This window comes from Xiphophorus hellerii, chromosome 22, assembly GCF_003331165.1.
Source record: "Xiphophorus hellerii strain 12219 chromosome 22, Xiphophorus_hellerii-4.1, whole genome shotgun sequence".
In the NCBI taxonomy this organism is placed as follows: domain Eukaryota; kingdom Metazoa; phylum Chordata; class Actinopteri; order Cyprinodontiformes; family Poeciliidae; genus Xiphophorus; species Xiphophorus hellerii.
In genome coordinates, this window is record NC_045693.1 from 3,707,649 (window position 1) to 3,731,489 (window position 23,841).

At 37.1% G+C, this 23,841-nt stretch overlaps 1 protein-coding gene across 3 annotated transcripts; it reads left to right on the forward strand.

Annotated features, from left to right (window-relative positions):
- Positions 1-318: 318 nt before the first annotated feature.
- Positions 319-21,551, forward strand: pik3ap1 (phosphoinositide-3-kinase adaptor protein 1). 3 transcript variants are annotated; one of them, XM_032553963.1, is made up of 18 exons: positions 355-454; positions 2,992-3,223; positions 4,457-4,882; positions 6,060-6,316; positions 6,851-6,995; positions 7,084-7,226; positions 7,319-7,451; positions 10,595-10,791; positions 11,494-11,686; positions 11,762-11,824; positions 12,609-12,863; positions 13,592-13,648; positions 15,011-15,204; positions 15,277-15,349; positions 15,448-15,615; positions 17,596-17,666; positions 19,155-19,255; positions 20,846-21,551. In XM_032553963.1, the coding sequence occupies exons 2-18, from the start codon at positions 3,193-3,195 to the stop codon at positions 20,955-20,957; spliced, it is 2,619 nt and encodes an 872-aa protein (XP_032409854.1). In that variant the 5' UTR covers positions 355-454; positions 2,992-3,192; the 3' UTR covers positions 20,958-21,551. The 3 variants fall into 3 exon arrangements, with proteins under 3 accessions (XP_032409855.1, XP_032409854.1, XP_032409853.1); XM_032553962.1 differs by lacking the exon at positions 355-454 and having other exon boundaries at positions 2,387-3,223; XM_032553964.1 differs by lacking the exons at positions 2,992-3,223; positions 4,457-4,882 and having other exon boundaries at positions 319-454.
- The last annotated feature ends 2,290 nt before the right edge of the window (positions 21,552-23,841 follow it).

Genomic DNA, 23,841 nt, shown 5'->3' on the forward strand with positions numbered 1-23,841 from the left:
TAAAACCCATCTAGAACTTTAATGCATTGTTTATTTTTGTTATGTTACTATAATGAAAGTGGATTTTAATTAATTAGAATTTAATTTACTTCAGCAGCTCAGTTAATTTAATAAATTCAAAATAAATTTACTCTGCAGAAAGGAATGTCTGTACTTTTCCGGATGCATTCAGCTGTCGGTTGGGGCTCATTTGCATGAATTATTGCATAAATCCTAAAGTGGCCGTTGATGACGTAAAGCAGATATTTGGACTTTTGTCACTCCTGCTGGGAAACAAAATCAGCCTTTCCATAAAGCTCGTCAGCAGCAGGAAGCAGGAAGTGGTGTGAAATTTCCAGGTAGACGTCTGGTCTCGTTTAGATTTGATCAAACTCATCTGGACCGGAACCAGGAGACGACATGGACCGCCACATCTGTGGAAACGTCCCACTGGACCTGAAGCAGCGTGGATTATGTGAGTCTTCGCGCTTCCTCCTGATTCTGGGACCTTCAGGCTTTTCTTTCACCTCAAACGAGGACAGATTATTCATTACGCTAAAGCAAAAATCCATCACGTTTTTATTTCACGCAGAGCTTTTTCAAGCCTTTCCACAACATAAAGGGTTACATTTTTCAGAATGTTCTGAATTTAGCAAAAACATAATAAAATTTAACATTATTTTGTCAGTTGTATTAAATTTCAAGGGTGCATTACACCACTGTAAATAGAAAAAAAAGAAGCGTAAATTACTACCAAAAATTTCAGAAATTTAGATTTAATCTGACATTTTCTAAAAAAAAGTTTGAAAAATTTAAAATTTGCACACACACAAAAAAAGAAAGAAATATCATATTTTGAGATTAATCAAAAATTTTCTAGAAAAAGAATAAGGACATTTCTGAGTTTCAAAAGTTGGGTATTTCCATAAGTAAAAAAATTCTGACTTTTCAAACTCGTAAAATGTCAAAAATAAATCTGGAAAATTTCTGAGATTAATGTCAAATTTTCAGATTTTTTTCTAGTAAATTTTTGACTTTTCAAACTATGATATTTCCAAGTTTTTTTATACAAAATTTCTTGGATTAACCTAAAATTTATGAGTTTTTCTAGAAAATTTCTCAGATTTATCTAAAAATATATATATATTTTTCTAATAAATTTTAGATTTTTCAAAATTTGAAATGTTCAAGTTTTATCTAGAAAATTTCTGAAGTTAATACAGACATTTGAGATTTTTGGCTTTTTTTTCAATCTACAACCGCTGTTCTTAATGAACTGACTGACTGAATAAACAAAAATATTTAGGTTTCCTCACGTTCCTAAACTTTGTAGCACAAAAGTAATTTTTTGTTGAGAAGTTGTTGCTGCTCCTGCTTGCAGCTCGGCTGAATAAAACTAAAGTTGAAAACTTAAGGACTTTATCGAGTGTTAATATTTCAAAACAGAATCACATAAAGTAAACTTTCCTCCCAAACCGAACTCTGTTTGGATGTTTCTCTTTTCCGTTGTGGAATCTCTCTGCCATCTTTGTTTCTATGTCAACTGTCTCCGCTTTAGAATGACCAGCAGCGCCCTCTGCTGGGTGGAGGCCAAACTACAACATCAAAAGAAGGTCTAAATGGATGTTACTAGCTAATAACAGTAACCAATTTTATTGGAACCAATTTTAATCTACTAAGTCATTAATCGTAAGTCAGTTCCATCCTTAGTTGTTACCTACTGGTGCATTTAATACATTGTCATAACCTTTATTAATCATCATACTGGCCAGATTTCATACCATCTGTGTTTTTATGAAGAATATTTCTGGACCATATTATTTCATTGCTACCTCTGCAGTGTTTATATCTCTTTGTTTACTTGTTTGTCATCTGTGTTTCCTATAAAACAAAAACTCAACCTTGCCTTTGTAAATTAATAGATGTAAAAGTTAAAGTGCTAAATAAAAACATTATGACTAGATGTGTCTGTGTGTGGTGGCCTTTAAAGCTCTAACTTGTTGCATCATGACACTTCCTAAAAAACTGAGCTGAGACAATCCTTTACCAAACTTTATATATATATATATATATATATATATATATATATATATATATATATATATATATATATATATATATAAAGTTTGGTAAAGGATTGTATCTATATATAGATACAGTATATACAGTATATATATATATATATACACTGTATATATATATATACACTGTATGTTAATAACTTGAACCAGGTGAAGCTAAAATTGCCACTTGATTTCTGGGTTGAACATATTTAGAGAGAAAAACTGGTTTCTTTTATCTTAAATGAAAAATATGTACATTTTCTGACATTTTTGACTTAATTGCTGCTCTTAATGTGTTGTTGTTGTTTTTCTTTTAATCAAATGGCTGTTTTGAGTTTAGAAACTAGACCAGAAATACCTTTCTGATCTAGTGTGCATACTGTATATGCAGTGTGTATATAAATGCGTATATTAAAAGGCCCCTGCCAGTGCAACTCTTCACAGTTTCTCCCACACGTCTTCCTTTCTCATGCAGCACAGAAACAACATGGCTGATTGTTTAAAGCAGCTTTTACTGCCTAGTTTGGCATTAACTGTCGTATCTCTGAAGTGCAGAAAAGCACGCGATTTTTCTGTTTTCTGATGATTATCAGTATGAATTTGAACTGTGATCTCACAGGCTTGTGTGAAAGTCTCCTGCCAGATTGCACCTTGTAAAGGAAGTGAAAAATAGGAAGAAGTTCTCAGGTGAATTGATACGCTTGTTTGTTAATGGAACTTTTTTTAAATGGAGAACAAAGACTGTGCCCTAAAATGTTGCCTGTTATTAAGAAGTAGGATGCGTCTTCTGTTTGTATGCTTCCTAAATTTAAAGTGTCGTCTCTCTGTTTCTGCTGTTTTAAATAAACATGTAAGTAACATGAAGGCACACGAGGCTGTGGTGACGCCAGACTTGTTGCAGTTTCTGATGAGACAAGGGTGCATTTTCTCACTTCTTCAACTGTTTCAGGAAGTGGGGCTGAGCTACCAAAATCAGGAAACTAAAGTGTTGCTATTTATACGACTGAGCAAAGGGCCAGAGCTGGTAGTCACCGGGTTAGTGTGAGCCAACGAGCGAAAGAGAGAGCGTCGGTGGAGCTGGAAAAAAGGAAAATATCTGGAGGAATGGAGCCGCTTTTGGGATGATTTTGTGCAGATTTGAGCCCAAACCATGGAAGGACTCCCATCCATTACTGAGTCAGGTGAGTGTTGCCCGTTCCCTAAGACTTTTACACCCAAATATCACAACATGTCCTCTCACTTCCTGCTTACTTCTCTGGGAAATTACCTAAATTTACTCGTTTTTCATTTATTTTAGCCATCGTTTTTGCTGACTTGCATTTGGTCGACCTTTCATTGAGAATTAACATCTTAGCTGAAAAAAGAAAAAAAGAGGAACCAAACATGTCTGCATCCTGTATGGTTAAATGCCTACAGGAGCTAATTAATAAAAACCACCACACACACATTTAGCGTTGATTCAGTTAGTTTTGGACGGTCTCAGCAGCAGACGCCAGCGCTCGGCCGCTGATGAAGGCGAGCGCTCCGTTCGGTTTCTGAGTACAGAGCTGAACTCGGCCCGATTAGCGACTGTAATGAGTCAAACAGAATTACTCAGTGCTGTGTTGACACACACCGGTGTTTGCTCAACTCGCCGTTGACTCACACAGTTCACACATCCATCCCTCAGCCAGTCACCTTGACTTTCAGCAGCTGGAATGCTGCACAGGTTTTACACAACCTGCTGCAGCGAATAACGTCCCCAGGGTCTGAAATGTACCGTTGCACTGCAAAAACACCAAATGTTACAGAGGAGTTTTGGTCTACTTTCTGGTGAAAATATCTTAACACACTTGAAATACGAAAAAGCTAACTTACAAGCAACAAAATATAAATAAATATTTATTATAAATATTTAGTTAGTAAATAAAATATTTAGAATATTTAGTTCCAAAATAAATATTTACTTAGTAAAATAAATATTGAGTTCACCAACTAAATATTTACCTTGAAACGAAATATTTGGTTAGCACAATAAATATTGAGTTAGCAAGTTAAATATTCAGTTAGCAAGCTAAAAATTGATCAAGCAAGCTATATATTTAGCTCTAAATAACGGAAATTGCTAACTACATTTTTAGCTCTCAAGAAACTAAATATAAATATTTAACAAGCACTTTTTCATCAATTTTAAGAAAATATTACCTTAAAACATGAGTCTATTTATTGCTGAAAATTTAATTATAAGTTAGTTTGTCTAATTTCAAATTTACTAAGACATTTGCATTAGAAACCAGACCACAAATATTTGGTAACATTTTGTGTTTTTGCAGTGTAGTTTAAATCAGAAGAGGTTGAGGCTAAACCAGCTGATGAAAGTTTCTTTTTCCACTTTGTTGCATTTTAAAAACACGCTTCAATGCTTTGTTTTGCAGCCATCTCTGAGTTTTCCTCTGCGTTTGAGCTGCTGATTCTGCACACGGAGGAGGCCCAGGAATGGGCCGCGTACCTGCAGCAGATCCTAAAATCCTCCAAACATTTCCGCCGGGGCTCCGTGTTGCTCTACGCTTTGAGCTCGGCCGATCAGCTCCACGGATATAACTTTGAGGATTTCCAGAGCTGCAAATGCATCGTGGTGCTGCTGACGGGATTTTTCCTGGACGTCCTGTACGACCCGGATCTGCACGGCGCGCTGCAGAGACTGCTCTATCCTCCACACAGGGTGGTGGCGCTGCTGTGCGGCGTGACGGAGGCCGACCTGAACGTGGAGTGCTTCGAGGGCTGGCCGAGCTGGAGGAAACTCTACGCCGACGACGAGCCGGGCGTTTATGTTTCTACCGTTTTGGAGTCAATAGCTGACAGTATGCAGACTTTCATCACCAAAACAAACGACAAATCCTTCACCGGAATTAAATATTTATCCACATTTTGATTTGAAACATCTGCAGAGATTTGATTTTTAACATTCGGAAATTTCAAATTTGCTGTTTCTTTAGGACGGACAGATGGATAAAACCAAGGGCGTAGGTTTGGTCTAAGTTTTGGTGGGACCTTACAACTTACTCACCAACTCACCAGCATTTAAAATGAATGCTACCACTGCGTAGTATATTGAAATATTAAACTAATCAATGTAGATTTTCGTTTATTTATTTTGTTTTTGTTAAAAAAATACATATGTTTTTTTTTTTATTTATATGGCAAAAATTGGTCGGGACTATTTTATATCCCTTGAATATTGGTCGTGACATGTCACGACCGTCCATACCCAAACCTACGCCCATGGATAAAACCAACATTTTTTTAAATTAAATGTTCTTTCAATTCATTTAATTTAGTTATTTCAAACAGGTTTTTAAAAACAAGAAAATAAGTAATCAGTAGGTCCAGAGAAAACGTGGAAAGGAGCAAAAAGAAGTGAATTTTATTTAATCCTATTTTATCCCAATTTCATTTATATTTTTATACCAAGTAAATATTGGGCCCATATCTGTGATACTGATACTTTTTGTTATTTAAGTTTGATTTATCAACAAACTTCTAATCTCTAGATGTTTTTGTGATTTTTCTTTTAAATTGTTTTGTAAAAAACAAGGACAGAATTTGGACAAATTTTATAGCTGTCTATGAAATACTTTAAAAACAAATTAATCTGGAAAACATAGAAAAACAAAGAAAATTTGTGTTTTTCTACACAAAGTACAAAAAAACATTTGAGAGCAAATAAAAACAAAATGTTGAATCAACAAACTGCAGACAATTATAATTTTAAAGTAAATCGAAACAAAATATTTAAACTGAAAAACATTTCAACATTTATTGATCTTATCGTATCTGATGCCAACTTATTAGCCATATTATCAATATTTCGGATCGATCAGCCCAAATCTAAAGCTTTCTTTGCCTATAAAAATGTTTTTATTCCTCCTTAAACCCTAAAAGAAGAAGGATATTAACGTGTTAACATGTTTCCAGTTGTGCACGATAAATTGGAAAAATTCAACCATTTTAAAGATAATTTTTCTGTTTTGTTCGAAGGCAGGCGAGCAGAGGCCGAGCTTCAGAGCGAATATCCTGCAGCAGAGTCGCTCGTCTCTGCCGCAGCGGCGGCTTCTCTTTTCTCCTCTGAAAATCCCACGGCGGGTGAAAGCGAAGAGGAAGAGTCAGAGGAGCAAAGCGAAACGTTCCTGAAGGAGGAAGAGCGAGCGAGCGGCGAAGATTCAGCATCAGAACGCATCAGCTCACCGACACAACCGACATGTCTGACTGTTCAGCCCAGCAGAGTTCACTGTGGGGTGAGGATGAAGAAATAAAAACTAGAGCTGGGCGATACTGGCTCAAAATAAATATCCAATTTCTGATTTTAATGGAGTTTATGTTTGCTTTCTTTTCTAAAAAGATAAAAAATACAGAAAATAATTTTAAAAAGTGGTGTATTAGAGCCAAACTACAAGAATTTTTGTTTAATTACGAGAATATTTATCTATTTAACTAATCTGTAAGATTGATTAATCAAATATCAATAATATTTGATTAACTGATAAGAATGATTAATCAAATACAGATTTGATTAATCAATAAGTTGAATATATTTGACTAATAGATAAAATTGATGAATTAAATAGACATAATTTGATTAATCGTAAGATTGGTTCATCAAATAGAGATTGATAAGAATGATTAATCAAATATGTATATTTGATTTATTAATAAGTTAGATATTTGATTGAGAAACCTGACTGATCGAACAGAGATATTTGATTAATCGATAAGAATGATTGTTCAATCAAATATTACAGGCAATATTTACTCTGGTTTGTTCTGTTCAGGATCAAGAGACGATTTTCATCGTATTCAGAAGCAGAGTGGGTTTCGGGTCGCCGGTGGAAGTGGAGTTCTCACCTGAAGGCGCAGCGTCCAAACGGGTTCTGGCCTCGGTGGAGAACGAGTTCACCATCAGCGTCTCTGCACCAGGCGAGCATCAGCAGGAAGACGGTTTCTCTGCTGCATTTCCTAAACATTATCTCATTATCTTTGTGTTTTTTCTGTCATTTCTACACAGAAATGCCTGCAGGAGTGACTTCGCTCGCTCTGCACGCCGACGGCTCGCGTGTCGATCTGAGTCCGGTCACATTTTACACCAGCATGGGAGAAATTAGCCGGCATCTAAAACAGGCTACTGACCCCGTGAACTTCATCTGCCAGGTGAGACATTTCTGTTTCCTCTTGTCTGTCCTGGTTTTTCTGTTTGTTAGATTTTTTATTCTTTGACTTTTTTAACTGATTTTTGCTTCCAGGCCTTTAACTTGACCTCCAATGCAACAGAATCAGTGGACACATTGCTAACGGACTCGTTAAAGTCCAGGATGCCTCAATCCGGTCTGCAGCTGTTTGGAGTCAAACAGATTGAAGAAGACAACATGTCAGCATGTGAGTAAAGTTTTCTGATTTCATGTTGAGCTAAAGGTTTTGAGATGATTCCTATTTTTTTATAAATAAAAACGCAATCCTGCAAAAACACAAAATCTCACCAAACATTTTTGGTCTATTTTCTAGAGCAAATATCTTAGCACACTTAAAATAAGAAAATTAATTTACAAGTAACTTTTCTGCAAGATATAGGAGCTTGTTTTAGGTCAATACGTGTTTAAGGTTTATAAAATAGTACTAGTCTCACTGACAATATGAGAAAAATGTTTTGTTATAAATGAAGAGTGAAGAGAAAATAGAACTTTTTCATCAATATTAAGAAATAATTAATTATCTTGCAGAAAAGTTACTTGTGAGTTAGCTTTGTCTTATTACAAGTGTGATCATTTATTTGCACTAGAAACTAGACCAAAAAATACTTAGTAAGGTTTTGTACATTTCAGTGTTCCTATGCGATTCAGCTTGATTTTAATCCTCCTTCACTGCTCGGTCTGGGCTTTCTCCCATTGAACTGGATTTCACTGAAAGAATTTCGACGACCAGGAGAAGTCGCTGCTGTGCTGTTTTATAATTGTATTCGGTTTTTAGTTTTAGCAATGGCAACGAAGGACATGAACGAAACCGTTCAGCATGATGATGTATTACAGTCATTGTACATAAAAAAGTAGTAAAATTCTAGAAAAAACTTGAAAATTTATGAGCACTGAAAGTCAAATGTTTGCAAGAAAAAAAACTCAGAAATTTTTCAAATTAATCTCAGAAATTAAAAAAAAAATACTTTGAAATATCTGAGTTTAAAAAGTAAAAAAAAATTCAGCTTTTGAAACAGAAATCTTCAAAGTTTTTTTAAAGAAAATTTCTAAGGTTAATCTCAAAATTTTCATTTTTGTTACTTTTTAAACCCAGAAATTTCCAAGATTTTTGTCTAAGGAATTTCTGAGTTGTCAAAATTTTTGTTGTTTTTTTCTTGCAAATTTTTCACCTTTCAAACTCAGAAATTTCTACTTTTTTAAAGTAAATTTCTGAGAATAATCTCAACATTTCTGAATATTTTTGGTGGAAATTCAATCCTTTTTTTTCTCCATCTACTATGACCCTAATACATCGTCACAGTTCGGAGCCAACATTGGCAGCCATCTTGCTCGGATCAGCACTTCTCTTTTTGCAGTGGCAGATGGTTGTTAACAGTTGAGCCAATTTGTGGTAAACTTAAGCGTCAAACTGGCGCATTACAAACGATTGGGTAAAGCTTAAAACCTCAACACCTTGCTTCAAGTTTTTCTACCTTTTTTTAACCTTTTGTCTTCCTATTTTCTGGACTGAAAATCAAGAAGCGCAACATTCAAACTTCATGCAAATGCAGAATCGAACCAAGCGCATCCAGTGATTCGCAGCTACTTTACTCTACAGCTACATTTACAGCCGGTGGAGAAGTGACAGAAATCATGCGGACATTATCTGGCTGTTTTAGAGAGGAATCACGTTCAGGCTGAGAGGATTTTATTGCTGCAGACGAGAAAGAGATTGGGAAGATTATAAAACAGTGACTGAGATAAGGCTGTGTTAGATCATAGAATCATTACACGTACAACACACAGTTGTCCTTGAATACATCCTGTTATTTTTGGTTAATAAATGAGAACTGGTGTTGAGTTTCTATCATGGAGATCTGGCTGTGAACTTCCTCCACGCACCACTCCCAGGGTTGATTCTCACCCTGAATGTAGCAGCAGAGGGTATCGGTGACCAGAACCGCAGCATTTAAACTTTAAATTTAATCATTGCTGGCTTAAAGAAATTATTTTAAAACCTCGTTTTGTGAAAGCTAGCTTCCCCATTTTAGCTCCTGCAACAAAATTGATGTTTAGCTAATTATATTCATATATGCATGTGAGTGGAAGTTGGTCTAAATGCATGCATGATGCATCTGTCCATTGTCTGCCTGCTTATCCTTACAGACAGAATAAACAAATATGCACACCGATACATAAGGTCAGTTTAGAGAAGCAGTCGTGTTTTTGGACGGTGAGAGGAAGTTGTAGGAGTAGCCAGATAGAAACAGCGCATGCACAGGGAGAACATGCAAAGTTCATGCAGAAAAACTTCAGGTGGGGATTGGAACCCAGTTCCTTTTTGATGCAAGCAACAAAATAACCAGTCAGCCTCATACGATGTTTTTAAGTGTGAGCGACTGTCCTGGTGAAGTGAAAAACTATTTGATCTATTTTAGGAACAAATCTGCAAACAGTTTCACACACTCTCACCAACTTCTGATCTAGTTTCTACAAACAGCTCAGTAGACAATGAAGTAAGACAAAAATAGGTTACATAGAACTTTTCAGCAAGACATGAAATTATTCTGCAGGCAGATTATTTCACTCACAACAAGATGTTTTAAATATTTGATTATTTAGCATGCTAATTGATTAGCATTAACCATGCTAACCAAACTAAAAATTTGGTTAGTCTGCTAATTAGTTTACCACATAAATAAAGGTACTAGTTCCCCTGGTAGACTCAATATCTAGCTTGCCAACTAAATATTTCATTTGGATCTAAATATTGAGCTGGAAAGTCAATATTTAGTTTGCTAACTAATTATTTTTTAAGCTAAATATTTTGTTGATTATCTACATATTTAGCTTGCTAACTCAATATTTAGCATGCTAATCAAATAGTTGGCTTTGTTAAGCACATATTAATATTTAGTTGGTAACCACAATATTTATCTTACTAATTAAATATTTAGATTGGAGCTAAATATTTTATTCCAAACTGAATACTTAGCTGCTAAACTAAATATTTATAATAAATAACATGATAAAAATCTGACTCTGTATAATGAACCCATATTTTGTTTCTATCGTTTCTTGCGGAAAAGTTATTTGTAAGTTAGTTTTGTCTTATTTCCAGTATACTAACGTGTTTGTAGAAACTAGACCAAAAGTACTTTTTAGGATTTTGAGTTTTTGCAGTGAATTGAGAACAAAACTGGTATGCAGACTCTTTTTTTTTTTTTTGACACAATCAGACATGAAAGCAGCTTTTTACATTTACCCCTGAATAAACTCTCTCCTGCTTCTGCTTTCCAAATGATGCTCACTTAGTTCAGGATTAAGATTTACAATCTGTTTGTGTTTCAGATCAGCGCAAGGAAGAGCTGCCCACGTTGCTCCACTTTGCTGCTAAATATGGCTTGAAGAAGCTCATGAGCTCCCTCCTGCGGTGCCCCGGGGCTCTGCAGGCTTACAGTGTGATGAACAAACATGGCGACTACCCAAACACACTGGCAGAGAAGAGCGGCTTTCAGGACCTCAGACGTTTTATGGACGAATTTGTGGTAAGTTAACTCATGAATCGATTAATGAGTTCATCTGAAGTTGATTGCTCTTAGCGATCAAGTTATAAGCGGCCATTTTCTTAAAAACTTGAGTTTCCCTTTTATCAAGAGGGCTGAAGGTCTTTACATAACGTAAAGGGCTATTTTTTCATAATATGCTGAATTTAACCAAAAACATAATTCAATTGTAACTTTATTTTATGTCGGCTGTATTAAATACTGACTAAATAAACACAAAATTGTGGTTTACTCACATCCTCGCGTTCGTAGCACATCGTCATTTTTAGTTGAGAAGTTGAGCTGCTCCGTCTTGCAGCTCGGCTGAATCAGCGCCATTAAGGTAATATATTGTTTATATATTAAGAATATAAACATATCAAGTGTTTATATTTCAAAACAGAACCGCATGGAATCCATTTAGCATCCCGCACCAGACTCTTTGGACAGTTTGGTTTTTTTAAGGGATACCGCCGCCATCTTAGATTCTGTATTAACGGCTCCTCTGCGTAAGGCTGCCCCGCGGCGCCCTCTGCTGGGTGGCGGCCAAACTACAACAATAAAAGAAGGTTTAAGCGGGCGATTGGAACTCATTTTAATCTAATAAACAATAAAGTCGATTAATCGTTTTTATCCATAGATAGAAAACATTTTTAAATGAAACATTTATAATTAGAGTTAATAGTCTTGTTGGAACCCTCTCAGGAAACAGCAGACCTGCTCCAGTCTCACCTGGAAGACAACTTGAACTTGGACAACGAGGCGGAGATCTACGAGGCGGAGATCTACGAGCCGATGTCAAATTCTTCTCAGGACATCATGATGAAGTACTCCGGCTGCACTGAGGATATTTACGAGTCGATGCTCGGCCTCGACCCTGAGTGTGCAGAAGACTTATGTAAGATCAGCTCTGTGATAAAAATACTCCAAGCTCTTACAAAATGATGCTGATGGTGTGACATGACTGTTACAGATGAAGTCATGACTGTAGTAGATGAGAATCCAGAAGAAGCTATGCTCAGGAAGTTCTTCCAAGGTATTTATATCTTTTTAATTTACATCATATAGTAATACTAATGATAACTTCTGATAATAGTTTTGGTGTTTTCATTATAGTTTATCTTTATTTTGTTACTTTTTGTTTGTCCAATTAAGCTGGTTTTAATTTGTGTTTAGAGTGTGTTTGATAGTTTTTCTTAGTTATTATTAGTTAAATATTGTATAGTTTTAGTCTAGTTTTTAATAGTTACAGTAATAGTCTTAGTTTGTTCGTATTTTGTGTCATTTTTAGGTACAAATTAAGAAAGTTTAAGTATTGTGACTGTTCTGTGACTATCTTTTGTATTGTGTATACAGAAGATACCATTTCCAAAAATGTATTCAATTATTGTTCAGTTATTCAATTAATGTCGGTTCTGGAATTTTTGTTGTTGTTTCTTTGTTTAACAGAAGAGCAAGACGTAACATAAAAACATTTCACATTTGACATTTTTTACAGATAATATATTTTAAATAATCCTCCTAAAAATAGTCAGAACAAAGTATAACAATGGTATAACTACTATTAACAACAGAAACAATACGGTAAGCAAAATATCAGGACAGAAAAAAACCAATAAAATCAAGACTTTAAAGCACAAATAAAAATAAAATCTGGGGCTAACAGCAAATTAAATTCTGATATAATTGAGAAAAGTTTGAAATATTCAACTTTTTTATTCCTTATTGAAATTCCATATATTCAGTTTTCATTACTTTGTTAGTTTTTGTTCACTATAAGAACCTTATTTCTGAATATATTTGATTTTCCCGTCTGGCAGCGAAACCGCACGCCGCCGAGAACCAAGTGAACGCCCCGCCGCCTACAGCTGAGAACAATGACAGGAACGAACACGTCAACTTTGATGAAATAGAGGAGGAGGAGGATCCGTACAACATCTGTCCAGAGGATATTTATGACACCGTGGATACAAACAGCACCTATAACCCGGGAGTCCAGAACCGCCCTCCGGCCCCCATCCCCAGACCTGAGGCTGAGCCCGAACCTGAACGACCCGCAACCTACATTTCCAGAGGTCTGCTGTTCACTGTTAAGTTTTTACACACAGGGCCGGCCCAAGGCAGATGCTTAGGACCTCCATACCACCAGGGGGCCCCTAAGAGCACCAAGCTAGCATGATAAAACATACATATATAAAATAACATTGAATAATATAAATTAGTGGAGAAAGCATTTCTTTCTACATGGTTTTTATAGTTGTTACACAAATAACTGTTAATCACGTCCTGTGGAGAGACGGCAAGCTCAAGTCGTAGCAGTGGCAGCTAGAGTGGCACTTCTGGCTGCCGGAAACTGCCACAGCCTCCTGGTGTTTGCTTCCGGCTTTTGTGTCCGATGCCGCGGCTTCTGAGGCAGGTTGAAAATTGAACATGAATATGAAGAAGTTTATTCCGAAAGAAAAAACCAGGAATCGTGGCAGCTGACACCAGCAGTGCCACTACAGCTGCCACAATTTGAGATTTCAAATTCAAAATTTTTTTTTTAGTTTGTTACTCCCGTAAGGTTTAAATCAACAACCATAATAACATCGGTATTATGTAAGCTAATTGCAAATGATGCTAATGACAGCAGGTATGTTACACACATAGTGATAAACCATCTGGTGTCTGTATGGGGGCCACAAATAAAAACCTGCCTAGGGCCTCAGAAGGGTTTTGGCCAGCCCTGTTTAAACCCTTTAAGTTAATTTATTCTGATTTAAAATTATTAGCGTCATTAAAGATTTGTGTTTTTTATTTACAGTTTTTTCAGATACAGACATGTCCAAACGTAACTCAGTGGACAGTGGATGTCCTGCAGGTAAGACGGTTTCTGTTTTAGATTTTTAGTCTTGTGAGAAGCAGCAACACGCTTTTATTCCCTTTAAAAAAAGTTTAAAGAGCTTTTTTACTGACTCCTCTTGTCTGATGCCTACTTGCTTTTGAATTTGCATAAAGTTACTTTTGGGCGTAGGAACCATCTCTGGGTGTTTTTTTTTATATATCTAAACATAACCTGATTATCTTTTACGAAGAGTTGTTGTTTTTTTTGTTTGTTTTGGTTTTTTTTAGCTAAAAGTCTCAACTTTACATAAAACAGTGTGAATAAAACACACTTTATGTTTCACCACGGTAGAATGTAATTTAGCAACTGTAATTTGTGATTTTTGCAGACTCAGGGATTTCTTTATGGAAAATGCACTTTAATCATAAATATCTCTGGACTTTGACACCTTGAATTTCCCCCTTTCCGGAAGGAACAATTCAAAATTCAGATTTTTAGATATTTTGCAGCTAGTATGACGTGTGGTTTTGTGTTTTGCTGATGTTTTGCATTATGGCCACCAGTCTCAGCTTTCTCAGGCTTTACTCAGTCCTGTCGTGAACTTTGACACTGAACATGCTTATTTAAGACCATAGAAAATGAAATGCAGCTTTTATGGCTTTTCTCAGAGTTTCATGATTTAACATTGACGGAAAAATGCAGAGATGTCCACTTTTGTAGCTTTGAAATAATATTTAATGTGCTTTTATTGTATTGTTGGCTTACATTGTAAATCATTATATGTCCCAAGACTACAATAGTAGTAATTCAGCTTTAATTTTAGCACTTTTTGCAATATTTAAATGGAGTTGATTAGAATCTGTTGTTACAAAGCAGAGAAAATTTATTTAGTAGAAAGAGAGAAAAGAAAAAAAATCAATAGACATGCAGTTGGAAATTATTGAGTGCATTTTAATTTATCGTACAATGAATTAATTTATTCACTTCATAATTTAGTCTAATCCTTCTTGGAGTAAATTATCAAATCTTGAAAATAGGCTCATATTTTAGAAGCATTATCTGACGTTTGTTATTAGGAAAATGAAAGACGGTGTTGGTTTATTTTCTGCGGCTGCGAACACAACCTGAGCCTGCTGAGCCGAGCAAACGTATCTAGACCTTTGTGGTGTTTCTGTCATGAGACATGAGAGTGTCTGTGACACCAGCTTGGTCAAATAAAACCAGCAGTCATTGCAGTTAGCTCTGTGGTCAGGGTAAAGTTTACAACCACGCCTCCTCCCAACGAAACGACTTCCTTCAGACATTAACACGCACAACATGGCTGAGAGCAGCTCTACTCTAAACTTAAATGAAATATGGGTAAAAATAAAATATTCATCCCACTTTTCTTTTTTTCAGCTCGCCCTGTGAGCGAGGCTCCCTGCTCGACCTATGACCCCTATGGCGGGATGAAGACCCCGGGGCAGCGGCAGCTCATCTGCCTGCAGGAGCGGGTCAAAGTGGGGGAGATAACGGTGGACGAGGCCGTCCAGGAGTTCAAAGCGTGGCAGTTCGACCACGAGCGGCGCGCTAACTCTCTGCGCTATCAGCAGGTAGATGATCAACAAACATCCTCGTCTGATAGCAGCGCCATAAACCTCACATTTAATTCTTCTTCCTTAAAGGACAACCTGAAGAAACTACGAGATAGCATCACGAGACGTCACAAAGAGAGGGAGAAGACGGGGCAGGAAATCGGTGAGGTGTTTGGAGTTGACATGTCGACATCTTGTTGTGTTCACACGACTTCCTGTTGAGCTCATGGCTTCTGATGTGGTCTGCTTCTTCTCTGCCAGATTATGAAATAAGTGCGCCGCTGCAGAGGAGCCTCTACTGGGGATCCAACTCGACATTAGAGTGCAGCGTGTACGAACCCACACCCAGAATGGTGGCTCCGCCCCCTCCGGCGACTCAGCCAATCAAAAGAGGGAGCTGGAAGACTGGCAGTACGTCCAGCACATCGAGTGAGTCTTTGGTTATTTTATTTTTAGGGATGAATATTATTGAATGTGGAGTAATCGGTTCAGAAAAGAGCTGCCCCTGTGATGAGCAAGCGGTGTGTTCATGGTGCCGCCATATGGGTGGGAGAAACGGCTACCGGGACACACATACAAAGAAATTGCTTTTATCTAGGAAAGATGTGGAAACTCCATAAAGTAAATACATCTTTTATTGCAGAAGCATAATATCAAACAAAAAAAAGAGAAAATAAAAATCTATATTTTGTTTGCGTGCAGTGGGGAAAAAATCTAGTGTTAAAATTCACATTTTGCATGTTTTTATACTTCCATTTGGGTCATTTTATTAACTTTTTTATTAAAAAATAATACAATAAAAATACAAAATATAATTTTAATGCAGTAGGAAAAAATATCTGGTGTTAAAATTCACATTTTGCATTTTTTTTATTCTTCCATTCGGGTTTTTACTGCTTTAAAAAAGCCCAAGAGTCCAAAAAAGACACTCTGCTGTTTTTTTGGGAATAATTTGTTTTGGTGTCTAGGAAATGAGTTGTTTCTGCGGCGTTACCTAGCAACCCTAGCGGAGTTTCCTCCCGTTACCTAGCAACCCCAGCTGAGCTTCAGGATGTTTTTATTCAGCGGGTTTTATTGCTGCATTTGCTGTGAACATAATAGACTTTTTGAAGGCTTTTTGTTGTTACCTCTGCTCTCCGCTTACAGTTTCAGTATCTGGTCATGAGGAAATGCAGAACAAGGTTCTATTTTTACACGTTTAGTTCATGAAATAGCTTCAGAAAGGTACCGTATTTTCCGCACTATAAGGCGCACTTTCAATGAATGGCCTATTTTAAAACCTTTTTCATATATAAGGCGCATAGAATAGATGCTACAGTAGAGGCTGGGGTTATATTATGCATCCATTAGATGGAACTGCGCTAAAGGGAATGTCAACAAAACAGTCAGATAGGTCAGTCAAACTTTATTAATAGATTACAAACCAGCGTTCTGAAAACTCCCTTCATTCCCAAAATGAATAAAAAGCTGTTTTATTATTTTCCCCGAGGTAAAGTAAGTGACGTGGTATTTTTGTGACACAGTTTATCTTTTAACAACAGCAAGGTATAACATATAGTGGAGGGGAACTTTTCCTCGATTCAATAAACACGTAAAAAACAGTCTGATACTGTTACGGTAAATCAAATCACAATATATATCCACTTCCGCTATAACCATTGATTCGTTCATGTTAAATTCTCTCGCTGCTGCTCTGTTCCCATGTTCTACTGCGTGACTGATCGCCTTGAGCTTAAACTCTGCGTCGTCAGCGTGTCTCTTAATAGGAGCCATTTTGGGGTCTTTATACAAAACCCAGCCTGCACCGCGCGCTTCTTCTTCTACGGGGGAAAATGAAGTCGGCGGCTGCTTACCGTAGTTGCGAGACCTGTTGTGGCTCAATATTGGTCCATATATAAGGCTCACTGCATTATAAGGCGCACTGTCGGCTTTTGAGAAAATTGAAGGTTTTTAGGTGCGCCTTGTAGTGCGGAAAATACGGTAAAAATAAAATAGATCTGTTGACCTGTTTTTCCTGTTTCTAAAAACGTTTTGACCGATTTGCACTGTAACATGTTTTGTCAGTGAATCAAAAAGCTTCAAATAATAGCCTCAATCTTCGTTTTAAAGAGAAAACAACATAATTTTTGATAAATATGAACTTCAGGAAACATTTTATTGGTACGTTTTGGGTCTTGAAACAGTAAAATGAGATTTTTTTGCAGAAGCTACATCTGGTGTTGCTTATTTAGGTTTCAGAGTTAAAATCCTTCAGAAATTTGCTCCTGACAACATGTGCATGTTGACTTTACCCTGTTGATTCTTATGTACAGCAGCAGCCGTACAGAGTGGCCTTACTCCATCACTCACCAGACAAACTACAAATCACGTGTTGCCCTTTTACTCCAACTTGTTTTCTTTTCACTTCAGGCACAGAGAGCAACAGACTCAGCACTAACAGCACCTTTAGCCTCAGCAGCGGGACAGAACCGGACTTCGAGGTGAGCTCAGAACCTCGGGTTTGTGTTGATGCACTGCAAAAACACAAAAGTATTTTTGGTCTAGTTTCTAGTGGGATATTTTAGGTCACTGGAAATAAGACAAAACTAACTTATAAGTAACTTTTCAGCAAGAAATATTCAGTAATTCCTTAATATTGATGAAAAGTTTCAGTGGCAGATTATTACCTTCAACATGGGAAAAAATTATTTTGAAATTTCATCAATGTTAAGGATTTATTGCCTTAAAACAAGCTCTTCTGTCTTGTATATCTTGTACTTGTAAATTAAGTTTGTTTTATTTCAAGTATGCTGAGATATTTGCACTATAAAGTAGACCAAAAAAAGAAATTTGTTTTTGCAGTGCAGAGTGAAGTCAGTGTTAATATATGCAGTAAATAAAATTTTACACAACTCTTTCCACCAGCAACCGTCTCCTTTAACAGATTAAATCTGTTTTTAAGTAAAGTTTTGTGTGTGTAGAAACTAGACCAAAAATGACTGATTTTGTGTTTTTGCAGTGTAAATCGTGCAGTGAGAAGATGTTCAGGTTCAGACCAACTGATTCTTTCTGCTTTTAACTCGGAATCGTGACTGAGAAATCTTTGTTTCACATTTTATCTTGGCTGCAGCTCAAACATCTTGCTCATATTTTGTGTTTGACGATGCATAAAGCCGCAGCTGTTCGTTAACGGAGGGAGTTTTGTTTTCTCATGCTTTGTTCTGTTTTGGGAACTTTGACTCTGAGCTTGAGGAAGTTCTGACCCAAAGTTTGAGCTCTGCCTTAATGTTCAGTTAATCCGGTTATCAGCTGTGTCACTAAAACCATCTGTGGAAATTAAAGTGTGATTTTCAAAGCGGCACCATCTAGTCGTAACAAAAAGAAAGTGCACCCTGTTTAATTGTTGCCCCAGCCCGTTGCCCAGCAACCCCAGCAGAGTTCCACTCGTTACCAAGCAACGCAAGCTGAGCTCCAGCACGTAGGTCGCTGTATTCGCTGTACAATGGCTGCTGGAAAAGACAAGAGTTCTTGTTGTTGACCCACCATCCAGAAACCACTTGCTGCATTCTTGTTGGCTGTACAGGAAGCCCTACTACTGCTTTTCAAAGATGTATGGATGTATGCACATTTGTTTGCTGCCATTTTGAGGTGAGAGTGTAAACGTTGCATTTTGGGGACGTGGCCAGTAGCAGCTTATTTGGATTTAAAGTGACGGAGGCCCAACTAAAGTCTTACTATCTAAGACCACCGATCTGAACCTGTTCAAGGAAGCATTAGGTCACCTTTAAAAGACATTCAGTTTTTCTTTTTCTTCATATTTGCAGATTTATTCATTGATGCTAATGCAACAACATTGAAAATAATTAAAAATAATTATGGGATCTGGTAACTCTTAGTTTTTGTCCTTCCTGATACTTTAAATGTTACTCTGACTGATTTTATTTTCCTGTATGGTTCATATATTTAATGTTTCCCCTTCATCTTTAAAGGACGCAGTGGAAACTCTTCCTCCTCCTCCTCGGCCTCCGCGACCCTCCGACCCGGTGCCCGGCGTTCCTCCACCCAGGCTTCCTCCGCGGATCCCAGAAAGGTAAGGAGGCGTAATTAGGGGCAGAAAGCGCCGCTGAAGAACAAGCAGAGAGTGATAAAGAGGAAGCGTTCACCCTTCAGCGAGTCTGCAGCTGTGAGTTTGAGGGGAAGACTGAGAAAGTGATAAAAAAAAAAAAATGCAAACCTATAAATATCTACAGGGCAGCGTCACGTTCTCGGAAAAGTTTAGGTGACAGTTTTAGACTGAGGTCCAGAAAATGTCGTCCTTCCACCAAATTTAAAGGCTGAATTCAACATTTTCAAACATTTTCCAGAAGGAAAATTATTCATGTTATTTACAGAATAAAAACATCTGTGAAATGAATATCTACTGATTAAATATCCTGTGACCTTTATTATTAGCGTGATGCTAAATTTCCCAACACTTTATTCATCAGAACGACGGGAATTAAGAAGGTCAGACATGAAATGTCACATCTCTGATGCTTTAACCCGAAAGCCTGATACGGAGGTGCAATTCATCTGGGTGGGTTTATTCATCCGAGCTTCGTGGAACTGCAAGATCTTATCAGCAACGCTGTTTTTAGTTCGATGAGGCGACGCATTTACTTTTTTTTTTTCTAATCCGAGAAGACTAAATGTTTGAAAGTAGGCCGTGTGGTTTGATAGATGTGCAACCGTAACATGGGAAAGTGCAGCGCTCGGTGAATAACGCGTTTGATTTATGCACAGCCTCTGTTCAACAGAGAAGCTTTCAGAGAAGAAAACGACGATGCAGCTCAGAAACGTCTTATTCTGTTGCAGCAATAACCAATAAATCAATTAATTACGTGATCAATTAAAACCAACTCAATCATTTCCATTTGCGTGATTTATCTTTTCTCTCTTTCTAAAAAAACTGGAAGGTAAAAGTCTCCAGTTTGGTGTTTTGGTCTCAACGAGCCGTTTGTTTTGTTTACAGTTTTCATAATTCATCTTATTTGTTGTTTTCTTTATTTATTTTGGATATTTAAAATGTCTTCCAGTGTTAAATGTGCATTAGAATTTAAATTTTATAATTTTTAAGAATATGTTCTTGTATTATTATAAAAACTCCTTGATGAATTTGAATTAATGTGATTTCAGCAACATTAAATTTCCCTTTGGGATCAATAAAGTATTTTTGAGTTTCATTTACTGTTAATAAATAAACAAAGATTTCTCAAGCAAAGTCTAAAAGCAGTGTCAGATTTTTGCCTTAAAAGATTGAAGTTGTTTAGTTTCTGAGCTTTTTGGTCCCAGTTTGTTCCCAGCAACAAAAATGAGAACTTTCTTCGAAAAGCGTTTATTTAAAGAAGTTCAGTGAAAGGGTGTGATTCAGTTTGTTTATGAAAAAATGTCAATGGACGGGTAAAACAGAGAAAGGAAAAACAAAACTACTGTGGCCACAAAGGAGAAAATTTCAAACAGAAACATTCTGACCTAAAAATTTCAAAAATGATCAAGAAAAAAACTGAAATCTTTTAGATTATTCTCAGAAACTTTAGAAAATGTTCAACTTTTCAAACTCCAAAACATCCCATTTTTTTTCTAGAAATTTTCTGGGATTAATTTCCGGATTTTCGTGACGGCCGTGTTTTCTGTGCTGCAGGGTGCCGGAGACGCTGCACGAGCGCTACATTTCCTGCCCGACGCGCGCTCTTCCTCAGCGACCCGCGCCCAGACAAACGCAGGCGGCGCCGCCGGTTCCCCGCCGCCGGTGATGGCCGGCCGCCTGCGGCCCGGTCGGACTGAACCCACCGGTACCGAGGGAGAACCGGTGGCTGAACGTGATGCTCTGGAGAATTTCTTTGGATGATCTGAAAAAAATAGTGCGAATTGTTTCTATTATGTTTTTTTGTGTATTTGACATTATAATTAATGTAAATAAGATTTTTTAGTAGAAGTGACATTTAGGGTCACACTAGATGTTTAAGCCCAAAATTAGTCTAATTAAAGTTCACGGTTCAGGGTGTTTCTTTAGATTTTTTTTCTGTCCCTTTAAGACACTTTTCATGTGTTTTATTGCACATGAAGACATCAGAGTCCATAAAAACTCCAACATGGAGTCCAGGCAGATGATTTGGTGTGAATGTTGCAGGTTTTAATCTTCAGCTGCGTCGGGTCGGGCCCCTGGACCCGTCTCCAACAGAAACGCCTGTAAATTATGTATGAAGACTGGATGTGTTGCTGTAAAATACCAGAGTCTATTCTGCATTAATGTTGCTTGCTTTATCTGACCTGCTCTTGTTTGCACAGTCGAGTTTAAATGGTGTAACTTTTCATTGTTGTGCTTGATAAAAAGTTTCCCAAAGTAACTGTCGGCTCTTTGTTGCTGCTGGAAGAAATGAGTTTTACGACGGCGAGTTGTTGTTACCTACGGTACTGCAGAAAGGGAAAAAAGAAGTACATTTCTGCACTTCTTAGAAAAAAATGGAAATGTATGAGCTTGAAAAGTCGAAAATGTTTGCCTTGACAATTTTTTCATAAGTTTTTTTCTAAAGGATTTCTGAGATTAATCTCAAAATTTCTGTCTTTTCTTTCAAGTGTTTGAAATTTGACAGAAATCTCTGTCAAATTTGTAATGCAAGAGGGAAAAGAGATTTTATGAGGGGCCGTTTAGGACAAAATTTACGTTTTGTCTCTCACACACTACCAAAAAGTCTCGCATACTCCAAAAAAGTAGCCACGCACACTCCAAAAAATTACGTTTTGTCTCTCACACACTACCAAAAACTCTCGCATACTCCAAAAAAATAGCCTCGCACACTCCAAAAAATTACGTTTTGTCCCTCACACACTACCAAAAACTCACGCATACTCCAAAAAAATAGCCTCGCATACTCAAAAAAATTACGTTTTGTCTCTCACACACTACCAAAAACTCTCGCATACTCCAAAAAATTACATTTTGTCTCTCACACACTACCAAAAACTCACGCATACTCAAAAAAATAGCCACGCACACTCAAAAATTACTCACGCACATTCAAAAAATACTCAAATTGCGTATACACACACTACTAAAATGTCACACACACACACACAAACGTTAACTTTCTCGCTCACATACACTACTATCAGCTCGCTCACATACACTGTACTAACAGCTCGCACATTCACAAACGTTAACTTTCTCGCTCACATACACTACTACCAGCTCGCTCACATACACACAAACGTTAACTTTCTCGCTCACATACACTGCTAACAGCTCGCACACACACAGACGTTTATCTCTCACATACACAAGACTAAAGTTGAACACACACACAGTACTAAGACTCGTTTTATGTATGTGTGAGAGCGAGACTTTTTATGAATGTGTGAGAGCCAGACTCTTTTTGAATGTGTGAGAGTTGTCACGGAAGAGGCGGGGCATAATTTTTGGATCAAACTGCGCATGCGTAGATCCTAAACTATAAGTTTCGATTGTTGACTCACTGTATGTTCTATTACTTAGCAGAGGTGTGACCAAGTCACTGTGTTGCAAGTCTCAAGTAAGTCTCAAGTCTCTGTCCTCAAGTCCGAGTCAAGTCTCAAGTAAAGACAGGCAAAAGTCGAGTCAAGTCTCAAGTCAGGAGCTTTTAATTTCAAGTCATTTCGAGTCATTTTTATTTATTTTTTTTTAATAATTTGCAATTATACATAAAATTCAAATATTAGACCATTTGTTCTTTTTAAAATATGTATTTGAGGTTCATTTGTGATCCTCTTATTCATCTGGTATTCTTCAAATCTGTCAGAAGTAAACAGATGTCAGACAATAAATGAATTACATTTGACTTCAGTTTACTCCTTCTATTCATAAATAAACATCAACACTACAACAATCATAGTTTTCATAAAATGAAATAAGTATAAATGAAGTTATCACAAGTAAACTCAGGAAGGTCTGGTGCATTTATTTTTCTGCTTTTATTTCTAAGTATGTTAGTTTCAGTCCTCCGTAAATATGGGACAGATATTCTAAACACAAAATTTATTTGGGACAGTAACTGTATTTGGTCTTTTTTTTTTTCCCAGCAAAGCTATACTACTTGGAAATGGGTTCTGTGCCACATGTGACAGTCACGCCGGTCAGCGCATTAAGTCAAAAACAGTTGACTTAATGAACTGACTGCAGTAAACAATATATTGTCAATATAATTTCCCAACGTAGATGTCTTCAAATACACCAACCATCCTTAGATGATACTAGACCCGGCTCATCATCATGATGGGACAGAGAGACTCTGTTCCCTGTGTTCAGGTCCAGAATCTGCTTTCTGTTCCGGAGCCCCGCTCACTATCCACCGGCTTCCTGAGCTAACACGGTGCACATTATTTGTGGAGGCATTTGAAGGACCGGATTTATGGTAAATCATCACCAATTTAACCCGGAGTACACATGCTAACACGAAGTTAGCTAAAGTCAACTATCTTACAGCAAAAGAAAAGTGCCACCTACCGATCTCTGTGAAGCTTCAAATGCCGGACAAAGTTGGACGTCGTGGCATCTCCATCCGATATTCTCTTCTTGCATGTTTTACAAGTTGCAGTTCGTTTTTTAGTCGAAAGTTCATAACCTACATAGCCAAAAGAAATTACTCGCGGAAGCATATTCGA

Bases quoted from the DNA above. Each gene is read 5' to 3' on its own strand.
- pik3ap1 (XM_032553963.1), top strand. From the start codon at position 3,193: ATGGAAGGACTCCCATCCATTACTGAGTCAG. The intron at 4,883-6,059 runs GTATGCAGACTT...TTTTGTTCGAAG, and splicing joins TTTGGAGTCAATAGCTGACA to GCAGGCGAGCAGAGGCCGAG. The intron at 17,667-19,154 runs GTGAGCTCAGAA...TCATCTTTAAAG, and splicing joins GGACAGAACCGGACTTCGAG to GACGCAGTGGAAACTCTTCC.